Genomic DNA, 15505 nt, shown 5'->3' on the forward strand with positions numbered 1-15505 from the left:
TTTTCCAATAGCCCATTAAAATACCAGCTGCGCCCAAGGCCTTTATATAAGTTTCGACCGACCTTCCCACACCTCCTTCCCCTCCCTCTCTAGCTCCCCGATTCCAAGAGGAGTCGATGCGCGGTGTGCTTTCACCCTAGCTAAAGCAGCTATAAGCTTGATGTATAGATTACTAGACTATCCGTGTCTGTTTCCCGAGTGGGGCGCTATTCCAGTCACATTCCCACGCCATACTCGAGCCCCGAATACTGAATTGCGAGCTCCCTATAGTGAGTGAAGGGCAAACACATAGGGTCGCCCTTTCCGAGATGAATCCATCTCACCGCCTCCAACCCCGGTCCATGGGCCAGAAAGCGTGGGAAGGCTAGTCCATGCCATATAGGGTAGGCTTGGCGACAGTAATTTTTTAAGACATCTGTCGTACGCTTCTCGTAGAAAATTCTGTGGGGGGACACAAGGGACAGGGGGGGCGGGGTGAGTGAGATCCATGCAAACATAGAAAACAAAGCACTTCCATCAGGATTCCCCGGCGTTTCGCTTGCGGGGAAACGGGCAGTAGGTGCTGTGTTGGGCTTTCCTATACTGAGTACGGTAGTGGTTCTCCGAAGGATGCATCAATTGGACTAAAATTCTCTTCGGTCTCGTTCAGCCAAGCTTATAGTACCGTGGTACTGTACCTGTACAGTACTCGAGGATTAGAAAGTACTGTAGTCGGTTTGTCTGTGCAAGCGTTGAGCTACCGATTCATGCATGCACAAAACAGCACAAAAGAAAATGCCCGGCAAGCTCGACGAAGCGTCGCTTTGAGTCCGGCAATCTACCCGTCCGAATCGCGTGCTGTGGCTGTTCGAGGAAGGTAGCTGTAATTTCCTTGGTAGAATTTTGTTCTGCGAATAACGGTTAGAGTGATGTGTTTACGCATGTCCCGACAACCCCCGAATAATAATTTCCGAACAAGAACTTTCCTTGGAACCCCCCCAGCGGTTTTTTACACTAACCCAATATCTACTATCGAGATCAGCACCAGTACAATAAACTTAGTACTAGTGCTCGAGTGGTCTACCGGAACTCATACTGTATGAGTACTAATACGGTACTACCTTAGTACTTCACTGTGGATCTAAAGTTTGGTGCGGAATACTAAATTCTGACCTCGGGATGGGCGCTTCCAGAATGGACGCGGGACAGTGGCGCCGACGGAACCCCGGTTTCCCGTACTCCACAATCATAGCTGAGCGGATATGAACAGGCATACCGCACGTACCAGCATTTTTACAGTTAGTGACGGTGTGGTTAGGCAAACTCGATTGATTAGAAATGTGCATGCTTCGCGTGTGTAACCCGCACAGAATGAATCGATTGAAGCAAGGGCAGATTGAATATCGGTATACTGTGAATGGAATTGAGTGGGAGCAATATATCCCTCGACCTGTGTTTACTGTACCAAAGGTGCTAGCAGTATATGGTCGGGGAGCTCTTGCAGTGACCCGACCAGTGGAGAACATCTACTGTGCTAAGGTGCATGTACTGTACAAGTACCGTCACACCATTGCCATACTTGAGCTATCCCTAAGCTCTGAATCCCCTGAGGAGCTGAAAAGAGAGGATAGAGACAAAGGGATACGATATGGGACCGGGCGTCCTTCTCGACCTAGAAGGCGCGGTTCATACTGCCAGTGTTTAGTTACCAGCCTAGCCTACCATGCCGGTATCCCAAGAGCTTGTTGCAGAGCTTCCATAAGTGGAGCTTCTTGCGGAGCCCAGGAATGTTCTCACCTTTCCTTCCTTCCTTCCTTCCTTCCTTGATCAAAACAACGCATGGAATCAATTGGCCCTCTAGGAACTCCATTCTTTAAAAGTTTCCAAACAAAAGCACATATATGCTTGTTGCAATTGTGATGGCTTGATTAATAACTACCGATCTGCAAAATCGAGGCAACTCGTCGGGTAGAGAGTACTTGTACTCGTACCTGTTGCCCCTCTGTCAGAATGCAGGAGTACAGTACCGGTAGTATGATACCGGTACGGCATAGTTGGTACTTCCCTGTGGTACAGTGCAAGGGTCAGGCATTTAGTCATGGAAAAGTCATGGAAGAGTGACGGGGATAGTGGATGTTCGTCTGGACAAGATGTTGGTACAAGCACCTTGATACATGCTGAGGCAAACAGACTGAGTGCATTGTAAAGGAGGATCTATGGGTGATGTTTGTACTCAAGTACTGGTGAACGGTTGGAATTAAGATGACACCCCGGTGAAATTTACTGCACTTCACGAGTACACGTACCTCGGCTAGATGCTTGACCCTTGTACTAGTAGTATGGTATGTAGGTCAGGCAATAGAAAGTGGTATATACTGGGCAGAGCAGGTGGGGGGGGGGGGTTAGAAGCAGCAGTGCACGATAACTTGGAGAATCAGCGCATGATAACGAGTGAGCACGGTGGGAAGAGCGTCACCAAATATTGTTTCATAGTTTCTCCAAGAAGAATCCTTTCCTAGCCCTCCCGCCAATTGCCACTTGACAAGCTAGTGAGCTCCAGAATTCACAGCTATCCGATTCTTTAGTGCGAAATTTTCGGCGCGATCCCTAGTGGATGTCATTGTGCGATCAAGCTCTGATAGAGGGAGAGAGGGGGAAAAAAGAAACACGCGGGGATCTGTGTGCCCCTTTTCGTAACTTTCGGAAAAGCCACAATAAGTCGTCGAAATAACTGAATACCCTCAAAATACCCCCCCCCCCCCTTGATAAGGACAAGGGTCCAGGGTGCCCTGCGTCGCTGCAGTGCCCGGTTTTTCTTTCAATATCATAACAAAATTCACTTAAATGCCTCTCTTGCCTCAACTACCCCCCCTCAAAGCCACCTTGTCTGGGAGACCTCTCATCTACAGTAAGTAGATATCAAGGATGCGCGTAATTATTTCAAGCGGGGTATACGGTAGGAAAATTCTCAAAGACAAATACTGCGCACAAATCGAATACCGTATCTTTTTTAAGATATTCATATTAGTATTCATGCCATGTGGTCCGAGTTGCCTCTTATGGTAAGGTCTCTCTCTTTTTTTTTTTCGTCCCGCAGAGTAGCCGAGCCACCCGGCTACAGTACAGTAGTTCTGTGCCTCTCGCCCCTTTTCCGGAGAAGATACTGCGAGTACGATACGAGTACTCGTAGCGGTAAGACTAGACTACGAGTATGCGCCGTACTAGTACGAGGAGACGGAAAACATGCTCCCTTGACAAGGTGCAACCGATCGATGACCATTCATGAATACCAGCTCAGTGTCACAAAGAATTTAATGGTAATTTTTATACCTGCAACTCCTCCGATGACTTGTTGTATACACGCTCTAACTTTTTTGCTTGCTTGCCCCATTGTTTTAGCGGATTGTAAATATTATCATTATCTTCATCAGGCTCACATTTGTATTCCGTATACAAGTATCATACTGGCCCCGTGACGAGCGTTGGGGCATCTTTAAAAACCCGAATAATTGGACCGTATGCTATGTCGTTGGGCTTTCCTCTTTCAGTAAGGTCAATAATTTCTTTTTTTTTTTTGTCTAGGAAGGAGTGAGGGGGCTGTGTTTTCTCGTGTTTATTTGCCCCCTGTCTAGAGAAGCGAATTTTGGACTACCCTACAATAATTAGCACACGTTCCAATTATTCGAGATTTTTACGGCATCAATATCTATGGTATGATAACTGCGAAAATATTATCTTTATCAAGTTCCCACGAGATATTAAGGGGCTACCGCGGGGTCTGAGTACTTGTTTTCTGATGAGTTATTTTTTTATTTTGATCAAGTTTTGAAATAGGGCCAATTTTGGGGTGTGAAGAAGATACGAAATCTGGTGCACATTTTGGTTTTATTGAACTGCTGGCATGCTTAGCCCATGGCTCAATTATTTGAGATTCTACTATGATTGAGTATTGTATCATACGCGACATGGAGCACGATTATCTTTGTAACTGTTGAAGGTATTGCTTCAATAATGTGGCGGGAGTGTGTTAAGTATGTATAGAAAATTGGGACTCAGATCACTGTACTGTACTCGAGTATGGATAGATACCTCTCGTTGATAAAAGTACAGCGGTCACGGTCACAGAGAATGTGCATCTGCCTTCTCACACCTCCCAGTTCCCATAAATCTTTATTTCTCTTCGGTTCCTCGTCTATTGCTCTTGACCGACAATGGTAACCCCCACAAATATCGAGTTAACGATTGTGAGTTCTACCGTTCTTGGTTAACGTAGTCTATTGGTCGCGTAGGGGATTGGCTTTGCCCACCTTGGGTCACAATTTTACTTGAAGCCCTCCAAAACGGATACGCCTTCTCTCATATCTTATCGTTACTGGTATGATACTATGATAGTATTTACGCGGGCTGGTATGGTTAATTTACTTTCTCAGCTGGATTCTTGGTAAACGGGCCCTGGTGGTCGAAATGGTCATCGACTTTCTCTTTTTGGTATCATATTTGTTGTACTCGTTCTGTATCGTACTTCCGAGGTAATTCTTGGCATACCCACAACTTCAACTGACCTACGAGTACTCGAGTACAGGGCCAAAGAGAAAATAGTTACTGGCGGGTGCAATAAGCTTGTCTTCGTACCTTACTTACCCGGGACACACCGAGAAAGCATCCCACGGCAATTTTTCTCCAATTTGACATTCTAGGAAAATTACCCCTGGTGTGAAATGCACCAAATTTGCTGAAAAGGGAAAGAGGGGTTGGTTGACACACAGTGTCCGCCCACGGGTTCCAAGCCCCCTCCCTAAGGACCACTATTTAGATCCATTCCCCTCTTTCACCCATTGCTGCGAACCTCATCCTCACGTTTTCACGAACTTAATTTTTCCCCATTAATTCGTAACAATGACTTCTGAGCAAACGTGAGTCTTTCCATTCAAAAATCCCATCTCCTAAGTATCTTTAGTTGACTTTCTTATCCCGAATCTAGTTTCATTGCGTGAGCTACCGGACTATGGCACTTTTTTGAGAGACTTTTACTGACCCCTGTGCCCGGCCAAAGCATCAAGCCTGATGGTGTGTTTTCATCCACTTTGTATGTCTGAACCCACTGACTAACAATCTCCGTTTTCGTAGGCGTCCAGCGTGGGCTTGTTGGTCCCATCGTCTCTCGTTTTGAGCAGAGGGGATACAAACTTGCTGCCATCAAGCTCGTCACCCCCAGCAAGGAGCACCTCGAGCAGCACTGTGCGTTTACTTTCAGCCAATTGTGATAAGCCTGGGCTGACATCTATCCAGACGCGGACCTTTCTGACAAGCCATTCTTCCCTGGGTGAGTATAAACAATATAGAGCAAACGAACCTTAATTGAGACATACTAACTGTCCTTAGCTTGATCAATTGTGCGTTTATCTGTACTGTGGAGCAACCTTAAATTTTTGGTTTAATATTGAATATAGACATGCTCTCTGGACCTATCTGCGCCATGGTTTGGGAAGGAAGAGACGCTGTTAAGACTGGACGCGGTAAGCAACGCACGTGTGATTCTTTTATAGAGCAACTGTCTAATAAGTGCCTTTCCTCAGTTCTCCTCGGCGCCACCAACCCTTTGGCATCTGCCCCCGGTACCATCCGTGGTGACTACGCTATTGTAAGAATGCTTCACAGTTTCCTCCTTTCACTGAGCTAGGTGCTAACCTTTTATACAGGATGTCGGACGTAACGTCTGCCACGGATCTGACTCGGTTGAGAATGCCCAGAAGGAGATCGACTTGTGGTTTTCCAAGGAAGATCTTGTGACCTACAAGCAGTCACAGCACTCTTGGATCTACGAGAAATAGATATTGTTCCCTCTCATAAGTCAGGTGTTTGAATACTGGCTCTAGATAGTTTTGCTTCTTCGTTAGTTTAAGATACGGGGCATGCTAGATGGAGAATCAGGAGAATGGAATCCCTGAAATAAAAATAAAATAAAAGAAGTATTTCTATCAAAGAACGTAATGTTCATCGACCTATGTTGTGTGAAGCGTAGTGTGTGTTGGGCCAATAATAGTTTCTTCGCATTTCTTGGAGAATTATGACTATCAAAAATCACGTGATGAGATAACACAAGCTTGGCAGAACCTTTTCCACAAAAAAAAAAAATTGGGGTTCCTCTATCCTCCGGACCTTCACATCACATACATCTACAATTCGCCCCATGAGTTTCGGAGGATTTCCACTCGGAGGCAGAGGCCTCGGGGGCACCAGCAGCAATGAGCCCCTCACGCCAGAACAGCAGCAAATGCAAATGGCCAAAACCGTCAGCATCTCCCCATCCAACCTATCCAAATGACCTCGTCACTAACTCCAACGATAAACAGATCCAAGCAGGCATGGAGTCCTGTCCCGTAAAAACCGTAATCTCAGGAGGGATGGGATTCGGCCTGGGCGCTTTATTCGGCCTCTTCATGGCCAGCGTATACCCCCCCCCCACCCAATTCAATCCACCCCAACCCTTCCCCACCAACTCATCTAACACGTAAGAAACCGATAAACAGATGTCCTACGACACCCCCATGACCGGCCTCCCCGGCGCCCCATCCGCGAGCCTCCAAAACCTCCCGCTGAAGGAACAACTGAGGCGCGGCTTCAAGGACATGGGTCAACGCTCCTACTCCACCGGGAAGAACTTCGCCCTCGTCGGCAGTATATTCGCCGGCACGGAATGCTGCATCGAGGGATTCCGCGCCAAGAATGATATGTACAATGGCATGTCGGCCGGGTGCGTTACCGGCGGCGTTCTCGCGGCCAAGGCGGGGCCGCAGGCGGCGGCGGTTGGGTGTGCGGGGTTTGCGGCGTTTAGCGCTGCTATTGATTATTATTTGAGGCACATGGATTAGGTTGGGGAGATTGTGTATTCTCATCTCAGTTTTTTTTTTGTTTCTTTGATTGAGGTTGGTACTTGTTTGCTTGTTCGGGCGAGGTTTTTAATTTCGGTGTATATAAAGTTGTGCGCAGCTGAGGAAGGTTAGAACGGGGTAATTTGTATGATATGGGTGGGGTATGATAATAGATTGGTCATGAATATGCTTGGGTTTTCTCCGAGTGCGGCCTTATGTGCTCGATGGGGGTCGTGGGTAAAATTACCTCAGCCTTGATATCCGAGTGACTGTTTGTGATGTCATCTACTTATGAATATTATTATGATACTAGAGATATATTTCCCAAAGTAGTTCAACATACGGTAGCTTCGGAAAGTGCTCCTTGATCATGCAAAAAGGAAAGGATTATATAGCACAAAATACCCCCTTAACCACAAGGGCCAACCAACGATCCAGGTATCTAATTAAAAAAAAAAAAACACCCCGGGAATCCAGTAATCTAAACTTTCGACTCCCTCCCTCCCTCCATCTCCACCACCACCTCCCTCAAGCTCTCTCTCAGGAGCGGTGAAACCTGCTTCCTACTCGCTACAAGGTTAAACTGCCTCCACGCTTTCCTGCCCCCATCTTTCAAATCCAACCCTCCATCTCTCCAACTCTGCAACTGCAAGTCTGCCTTTTGAGCCTTCTCTTCGAATGCGGGGACAGTCCCCTTAATGGAGTCTTTAAGAGCCCAGACCATAAGCTCCCTCTTGAACTCGTCCCCCTGACCAATCGTCGTCATGACAGAAACAAGGTCCAATCCCCGCTCATGGGCCCAGGACTTGACACCCTGGAGGAAGGAGTCCTGGTTTGGACGACTTTGTAGCCACTCCAGGTCTCTGACGATACACGCAATGCCAAGCTTTTTTCCATTGTCTTCGGTCCACTCTTTCCAATCCTTCCTTAGGAGATCCCGTAACGGCATTTGATCAATATCATTCTTGGCATCCCAGATGCCGTCAAAGAATTTCTGACGATCCCACTTCTCTCCACCGGGTTCGACCGGCATGCCCTTTATCACGCTTTCCAGGAACTCCACAGCGGAGAGGTCGTGCTCCGTGACTTTGTTCGTTAGGTTCGTGGTGTCGATTAGCGCAGCTGCTATTCCCAACCTTGCTAACTCTCCCCTAACAACCCCATTTGTGGGGAAGACATCTTTGAAATAGTTCGTGACTAGTGAGGCACAGCTCCCGCTCTTTTCTATAATCCTAGGTTTCGCGTTGGGGCTACGGCCCTCATCTTCATGGTGGTCGATTATTGCACGGACATTGGCATCTTGGAAGAATACGCGGAGGGCGGGTTCGAGCCTGTTGTGGTCTACTAAGGCTATCCGGGTGCTTTTGGGTAGGGTGGAGAGGGGCGGGTCGTCCGTGAAGAGGAGGTCTTCTGGAGAGATTTTTAGAAGGGTTAGGAGATGATGGATCTCCGGTCTGAGGGCCATGTCCGCCCGGGGCATCGAGAGAAAGGGTGCTGTTGGGGTTGGGGTGTAGTAGGCGTAAAGGAGGGAGGAGGCAAAGGAGTCAATGTCTGGGAGATGTTAGTATGAGTGGATTGGGAAAAGGAGAGGAGGGGGAGGGAGTTGAACCAACGGATTCATTGCCAATAACTATGTGCAGGGGTTTTGGAGCCTTTAGTGATTGTAAGAGGGAGGCCCGCGTCGTGGACATGAACTGGCCCAGGGAAATGCGGATGATGGACATTCTTGCTGTTTGATTAGGGATGTTTGTTCTGCTGTGCTGGGGCAGCAACAAACATCGATATCGGTTTCCCCCCACGAACACTGAATCGTATCATAGCTGTATCAATGTGGGGTAGGGTTAGGTGTTGCATACACTATCAAGGAGTGTCACGGAGCCCCACCACCCCACAAAACACTCACTTCCATATCTACCTCCACCCCCAACCACTGGCCAGCTGAAAATGCCCCGCCGGGCCTCCCCACCACTTGAAGCCCTCGCCACTCCAGAATACTGGAACACCCGCTACGCAACTGACTCCACTCCCTTTGACTGGTTCAAAAACCCCACATCCATTCACCCCTTCCTAACAAAGCACCTTCCGCCTCCAACCTCCAACCCATCGATCCTGCATCTCGGCTGCGGTAACTCACTTTTACCGGAGGATTTACACAGGCGCGGTTATGAAGACCAGACAGGTCTTGACTTTTCGGAGGTTGTGATCCGGGATATGAAGGCTAAGTATGAGGGGTTCGAGGGGTTGCGGTGGGAGGTCATGGATGTTAGGGAGATGCGCGGGGTGGGGGATGGGGCGGTTGATGTTGCGATTGATAAGGTTTGTTTTGATTTAGTCTACTCAGATATTGTTCTGGAGGAGGAGAGAGGGTGTGGGGTGATGGCTGATGAAGGGGGGTAGGGTACGCTTGACGCAATGCTTTCAGGATCGTTATGGGATCCGCCGGAGGAGGTCAGGAGGAATACGAAGGCTTATGTTGACGAGGTTGGTCCCCTTGTCCGCCTAGGAATGTAACTGGGGCTGATTGGGGCTGGGATAGGTTGCTAGGGTGTTGAAGGGTGGGGGATTGTTTCTATATATTACCTATCGACAGCCGCACTTTGTCAAGCCCATTATTGGACGGGAGGATGTGTGGCCGAGTTTCGAGATTGAGAGTATACAGGAGGAGGGGGGCATGTTTGAGTATTTTGGGTTTGTTATGAGGAAGAAGTAGATTATTGGCTGTTCTGCTAAGATGTGTATCATATAATCATAGATTTGGGATACAGGTTCTGGAGTTTGGGAATTGACCTCTTTATTTTGTGTAGGCTATGGGTACCAGATTACTCGTAATGATCTTAGATGATGCTCTGGATAGTCCCAAAGCAGCATCTTGAAGCTGTAAACAGACTCTTGGGGCCAGGTTTGGATCTGTGACCGACCAGACATTCTGTATCCCCTCAGGAGACATCTTTTCACCAAGTAGAAGAACCTCGCAAACCCTACAAAGGGCAGCTTTTCACACACCAAGCCAACTTAAAATACCTGAAGCTGACATACCCTATGATGCTTCAGACTCAGACACCCGCAAGATCCCACTAACTCCAATAATGAGTAATCTTTTTCACAAAGCTAACATAATCTGAAAAAAAGAAAGCATATTTTTCACCAAGTTAGTCACTCCCCGTAAAATACATAAAACTTGAATATAACAAGCCTGGGCATATTATTGTTAAGCTAGATATCAAAAACCAAGCCAAGCTGTATTGTATTTTTGTATCTTTACACAAAGTTGCTATAATATTATTTATATATTTTCACCAAGTTAGGCACCTCTGAAAAACTCATAAAACATGTATTATTATTTTTACACCAAGCCTGGGCATCTTATTGTTAAGCTAGATACCAATAATCAAGCCAAGCTGTATTGTATTTTTGAATATTGATACAAAGCTGCTATAATATTATTTATTAAAGAATATTTTCACCAAGTTAGATACACCCATAAAACCCATAAAACTTGAATACACCAAGTGTGAGTATATTATTGTTAAGCTAGATACCAAAACTCAAGACAAGTTGTATTATATTTTTACAAAAAATTTGCATAATATTATAAACCTATGGTTTTTTTACATCAAGCCTAGGTATTTTTTTTGTCAAGATAGATATAATACCTCTGCAAAACCAAAGCAAAGTATAACGTTCCTAAGTTCTTGTTAATATATAGTAATAGGCAACTATTCCTTTTCTTGATATATATATATATTGTCTTCGTCTCTTTGATATTTCTTAGACCATTTGGCCTATATTACTAACACTCACTTGGGTAATGCCTATCATTGTATTGTATAGAGATGTCACCACTAGGCTTGTGACAAATATAAAGGATAGAGATCATAAAGATGTTTTATTTGTATAAGTACTAAGTAAGGAAATTACTTAGAATATTCATTCTAATTTTATTTCATGTATGTACCGATCAGTCTAATCAGATGTGCGCAATCAGATCCATTTGAGTGACTGATCTGATGATCAGATTTGCTGTGCTTACTGGGACTCCTGTAGTGCTTTCCATCACAACAGGATTTTGCTTGAGTGACAATCCATAACTGTTTTCTCAGACTTTCAATATTCACAATACGCTCAAGTATAGATTGAGTGGATACTAGTCATATATGTACTGAGCAGTTATTCAGATCTGCATGATCTGTTGAATCTGGTGGGATAATCTGATAATCAGATATTCCATGATCACATGTACCACTGTAGAATTTTCCATTACAACCACATGCTACACCTAAAATGCATAGATTTAATGATAATAATACACTCTACAATGGGGTAGAGGGGTGGCTAGTATACTTGTACTACTGACTCTGGCATACAACAAGTCTATGCTGGTACAGTGTTAGTATAAACTAAAACTGCCACTAATTATGAACTAACTAATCTTCTAGTCCCATACTTTAAACATGCCTGCGCCATGATCGAACATGAATACTAAATATAAGACCATCAATGGTAAAGAAAGCCCTCCTCACTCCTATGCTCAAAGTCTCTCTGGTATGGAACCAACAGCAACCCCTGTAGTAAGCCCATATCATTCTCGACCAAGGAGTACTATGGGCAAATACTGGAATACTAAGGTGTACGGGTGACAGGTGAGACTCAGGACAAAGCCTAAAAGCTGAAGGGGTGTCCAATAAAGGCAAGTCCCCTGCACTAAAAAAACAAACTAAAAATTACTACCACCTAGTCTATATACTGTCCTGCAGCCCTTATTTACTACAAAGGAAAACCAATAACAATTTAACCCCACAGGTAGTATAATAGTAGGGAGGCAGCAACCAACACGTTCACCTCTGGCACCCGCATGCCAGGCTGTCAACTCTATGAATCCACTTTGCCAGTTACTATGGCAGAGCCTACTAGTACGGAGAACCTGTATCTATGGCCTGTAACCCAAAAAAATACATGAAATGAAGAAAAAACATAGAGGTGGTGACAGACCAAAGTGGTCAGCGGGGCCTATCTCTCATACATAGTACCCTGCCACCTCCTGCAATACCTGCAACCAAACCAAAGAAGACTAAACAAACCCCACAGAACCCAGCACACAAGATCCAAATAAGTCCAACTAGGTGGTTGCAATCCACTATATATACAGGTGGCTATCAGCCAGCTAGTCTGTCAGGAAGCTTTACAGCACTCAGTAGCTTAACCTTAACACCCTAGGTGAGGCTAAAAACCCTTAATTAGAATGCGCCCAATGTGAGGTGAGCCTGACTGGTGCATGATGGTACTTCTCTCCCCCTAGTCAGTCCCTCCCAAGTAGTATTGTTTACGAGCCAGCTTGAACCTCATTCAAGTCACAAAGAGAGTCGAGCCAGCTCGAATAGGGGTCCTTGAGCCAGCTCACATCACTTGGCACTGATGCTGCATATCTGTTAAACCATTGTAACCTCTAACCACTACAACTCCATGCTTCCTACTACCATGTACACCTTTCACATACTATTTACTCTGCCTACTACTCCCTCTACCGGTCTTCTGCTACTTCTTTTTAGTAGCCTACAATGAGATCAAAAAACATCCTACCACCTCTCTGCCTTCCTGCTTTCTATCCCCCCCCTCCCCTCCTGGCATTTAAGCATCCCAAACACAGCAACACAGGTAGTGAACGATCTATCACAGTTTGTTTATCTGCACCCTCTTAAGTGGCTAGTATACTATATCATCTACTGCTAGTACGTCAATCTTAGCACCTAGTATGTTAGCTAGTGTGAGCGCAGCAAGCATGAATGAGGGAGTGACAGGTAACTTTCTGGAATAGCTTAGTGGACAATGGGGTAAGTAGGGGCATTTTGAGTACTGCTGAGAAAGTTAATTGTCTAGGGATAAAGACTAATAATGTAACGTGTTCGCAAGGTGCTAATCACGTTATCGGTAAAGATACGATAGTTGTCAGGTGGCCTGCTCTTCCAGAGAGGAGGCGAGAGCTGGGAACTAAAGGAGGCTTCGAGGGTGTACTGGGGAACAAAGAAGTAACCGTTCAACCAAGTATATTGAAATACTGTCTGTCGAAGTCTGCCTTTTCTATCGTAGAAACAGGCGGTCTTTAAATACACAAATCTGTTCATGTCTAGCATGAACGAAACTAATCAAGGGTATCAATTGATACTCTTTGGTAAAACAAACCAAGTATCAAAACGATACATAAAACAAAACATAAAACAAAACCAAGTATCAAACGATACTTAAAACAAACCAAGTATCAAAGCGATACTTAAAACAAAACATAAAACTAAACCAAGTATCAAACGATACTTAAAACAAACCAAGTATCAAAGCGATACTTAAAACAAAACATAAAACAAAACCAAGTATCAAACGATACTTAAAACAAACCAAGTATCAAAGCGATACTAAAAACAAAACATAAAACAAAACCAATAACCAAGTACCCGTACCGGTTACATTCCCCAAAACAAAACAACTGTTTAAACAAACAAAACGTAATAATTATCAAAGGCGGATTCCGAGAAACTCATGGCTTCAGTTTCCGCCAAAAATTCTTCATCATAGGTATCACACCAAGGACAAGAGGAAACTTTAAGGAAACACTTAGACTCGAAGAAATCTAAATCACAGTAGTCACGAATACCAGATTCGTGCTGTACGTCAATCCAAGCATGATCACAATCAGGACAGTAGTCAATCCCGAGGATTTCGAAGTAGTCTTCAAGTTGGATAGCATCGCGGTTCAACAACAGTCCAACAACCTGTTGTCGCTACCTCACATTGAGCTCCACATAGTTGGACATCGTTATGGTATTCGGATGGTGATTGGTGACTAGATAAAATTGTCGAGAGCCGGCTCCATAGCTTGATTCTCCTCATCGCTACTTTCGAACTCTGACTCAAAGTGTGGTGCCCAAAATCCATCTCTAGTTTCGAGTTCTGCGTGCCATCGCTCAGTTTCTGGCATTGTAGGTGTCCAGCACATGGTGATATAATTGATTGTTGGGGGGAGGGATTCATTTGGCATGTTGTCTTTCCACCATCCGTTCACCATATCCATAGCGTGTTCAAGTCCTTCCAGTGGTTCCCAACTGTTTTCGCTCGTCGGATATCCTTTCCATTTGACTAGGAATTGATCATTTCCATGCCAAAGGCGATGGTCTCTGATTTCTTCAACTTCCCATTCATCCTTCTTTTCGATGATGATAGGTGCAGGCTGAGAGTGGGTCCTTCCAGGAAACTTGGAGTCGTCATTGGGATGGAATCGTTTGACAGCTGAGGCGTGGAAGACTGCAGTATTGTGGCGGTACATGCGTCCATCCATCTGGACAGTGTAATTCTCTGTATGCTCGTCAAAGGATATGACTTTGAAGGGTCCTCGCCATCGGGGTTGTAGTTTCTTGCTGCGTCCGACATTGGTAATAAACATGTTACCATGTACCATAAGCATGTCTCCTGGTGAGATGGGAACATGTTTGCGTCGTCGTTTCTGGGCAGTAGTGGTGCTTCGGAATCGGGCAGCCTTAACAGCTTGGAAGGCATCGTTCCGAATTGCTTGGTGGCGGTTTAGATGGTCATCGGAGGCAGGGACTGAGGAGTTCTTGAATAGAGTTGTAGGTAGGAGAGGGTATTGGCGGCCAAAGACTGCCTTATATGGTGACATTCCCAGGGTATCTGAAAATCCGGCATTGATATATGCGGCTAGTTCAAATAGGGCTGGTTCCCCGTTGGTTGGTCGTTCATTGATCATGTTCCTAATTCCAGTCTTAACTTCGCGGATTTTTCGTTCTGCCTGGCCATTAGTCTCATGGTGTCCAGGGGCAGCCATAATGTGGTTTATTCCGAGAGAGGTTAAGGTTTGCTTCCAGAATCTGGCGGTAAAGCGGGGATCAGCATCACTGACAATAGATAAGGGGAACCCGTGGGGGGTGAATAAGTGTCATTGTAGGTTATTCCAGGTGTCTTTGGAGGAGTCGGTAACCTTCATTGGTATTAACCAGGTGTATCCAGAGAATCGATCCACAGCTACCAATATGGTGTCATATCCGGCAGACTTGTTGAAAGGTCCTGCGAAATCGATGGCATAGGATTCAAATATTTCACATGGTAGTTGGAGGGTCTGAGCTTTCCCTTCAGGAAGTTGTGTTCGCTCCTTATTTGCCTGGCAGGGTTCGCATTGCCTGACAAAATCGCGGAAGTCCTTTCGCATTTCAGGCCAGTAGACATATTCTGAGGCATATTGGAGGTTGCGATCTGCACTATGGTGTCCTTTGTTGTGAATCTCGGATATGACATATTCCCTAATCGTCATTCCGTTGAACATATGGCCTTTTGGTACGTATAGGCAATGTTCTCCATAACGGGTGCTGGTAAAGACCATTCCATTGGATATGTTGTAGGGGGCGATGTCTCCATGCCTGGAGGCATCCATGGCTTTGAAGTAAATCGGGTCATGGTGGTATCCTGCTATCATTTGGCTTCGGAAAGAGGAGGTTAATTCTTCTGTGGTTGATCTAACATCTCGTTCATCCTCGATTAGGGATCCTCTTTGTTGGTTTCGATAGGGGTTTCCTGTTCCTCAAAGGTTTCGTAGAGTTGACGCTGATGCTCGGGAATAGTAGGGGGTATGACCGAGACAATGGTTTCATTGTTGT

At 45.5% G+C, this 15505-nt stretch overlaps 4 protein-coding genes; 3 read left to right on the top strand and 1 right to left on the bottom strand.

Annotated features, from left to right (window-relative positions):
• The first annotated feature begins 4638 nt into the window (after positions 1-4638).
• On the top strand, positions 4639-5962 carry GSTUM_00003865001 (uncharacterized protein). XM_002835066.2 is given in 7 exon segments: positions 4639-5069; positions 5115-5217; positions 5269-5306; positions 5430-5458; positions 5475-5495; positions 5556-5620; positions 5679-5962. 7 exon segments carry the CDS (start codon positions 5044-5046, stop codon positions 5808-5810), a joined length of 414 nt encoding a protein of 137 aa, XP_002835112.1. The 5' UTR covers positions 4639-5043; the 3' UTR covers positions 5811-5962.
• Positions 5963-6142: 180 nt separating this feature from the next.
• GSTUM_00003866001 (uncharacterized protein) lies at positions 6143-7038 on the top strand. XM_002835067.2 has 3 exons: positions 6143-6271; positions 6333-6428; positions 6510-7038. Exons 1-3 carry the CDS (start codon positions 6170-6172, stop codon positions 6849-6851), a joined length of 540 nt encoding a protein of 179 aa, XP_002835113.1. The 5' UTR covers positions 6143-6169; the 3' UTR covers positions 6852-7038.
• A 294-nt stretch (positions 7039-7332) lies between these two features.
• Positions 7333-8607, bottom strand: GSTUM_00003867001 (uncharacterized protein; the record flags this gene model as incomplete). XM_002835068.2 has 2 exons in its annotated part: positions 8461-8607; positions 7333-8402 (listed from the first exon to the last, which is right to left on the bottom strand). The coding sequence occupies exon 2, from the start codon at positions 8314-8316 to the stop codon at positions 7333-7335; it is 984 nt and encodes a 327-aa protein (XP_002835114.1). The 5' UTR covers positions 8317-8402; positions 8461-8607.
• A 188-nt stretch (positions 8608-8795) lies between these two features.
• GSTUM_00003868001 (uncharacterized protein) lies at positions 8796-9656 on the top strand (the record flags this gene model as incomplete). XM_002835069.2 has 3 exons in its annotated part: positions 8796-9167; positions 9249-9332; positions 9388-9656. 3 exons carry the CDS (start codon positions 8796-8798, stop codon positions 9559-9561), a joined length of 630 nt encoding a protein of 209 aa, XP_002835115.1. The 3' UTR covers positions 9562-9656.
• Positions 9657-15505: the final 5849 nt, after the last annotated feature.

The sequence above is a fragment of the Tuber melanosporum genome, assembly GCF_000151645.1.
Source record: "Tuber melanosporum whole genome shotgun sequence assembly, scaffold_1, strain Mel28".
In the NCBI taxonomy this organism is placed as follows: domain Eukaryota; kingdom Fungi; phylum Ascomycota; class Pezizomycetes; order Pezizales; family Tuberaceae; genus Tuber; species Tuber melanosporum.

Coding starts and splice junctions, on each gene's coding strand:
- GSTUM_00003865001 (XM_002835066.2), top strand. CDS start 5,044: ATGGTGTGTTTTCATCCACTTTGTAT. Junction 5,070..5,114: donor TGTTTTCATCCACTTTGTAT/GTCTGAACCCAC, acceptor GTAGGCGTCCAG/CGTGGGCTTGTTGGTCCCAT. Junction 5,307..5,429: donor AGCCATTCTTCCCTGGGTGA/GTATAAACAATA, acceptor TATTGAATATAG/ACATGCTCTCTGGACCTATC.
- GSTUM_00003866001 (XM_002835067.2), top strand. CDS start 6,170: ATGAGTTTCGGAGGATTTCCACTCGGAGGCAGAGGCCTCGGGGGCACC. Junction 6,272..6,332: donor AAATGCAAATGGCCAAAACC/GTCAGCATCTCC, acceptor AACGATAAACAG/ATCCAAGCAGGCATGGAGTC. Junction 6,429..6,509: donor TCGGCCTCTTCATGGCCAGC/GTATACCCCCCC, acceptor ACCGATAAACAG/ATGTCCTACGACACCCCCAT.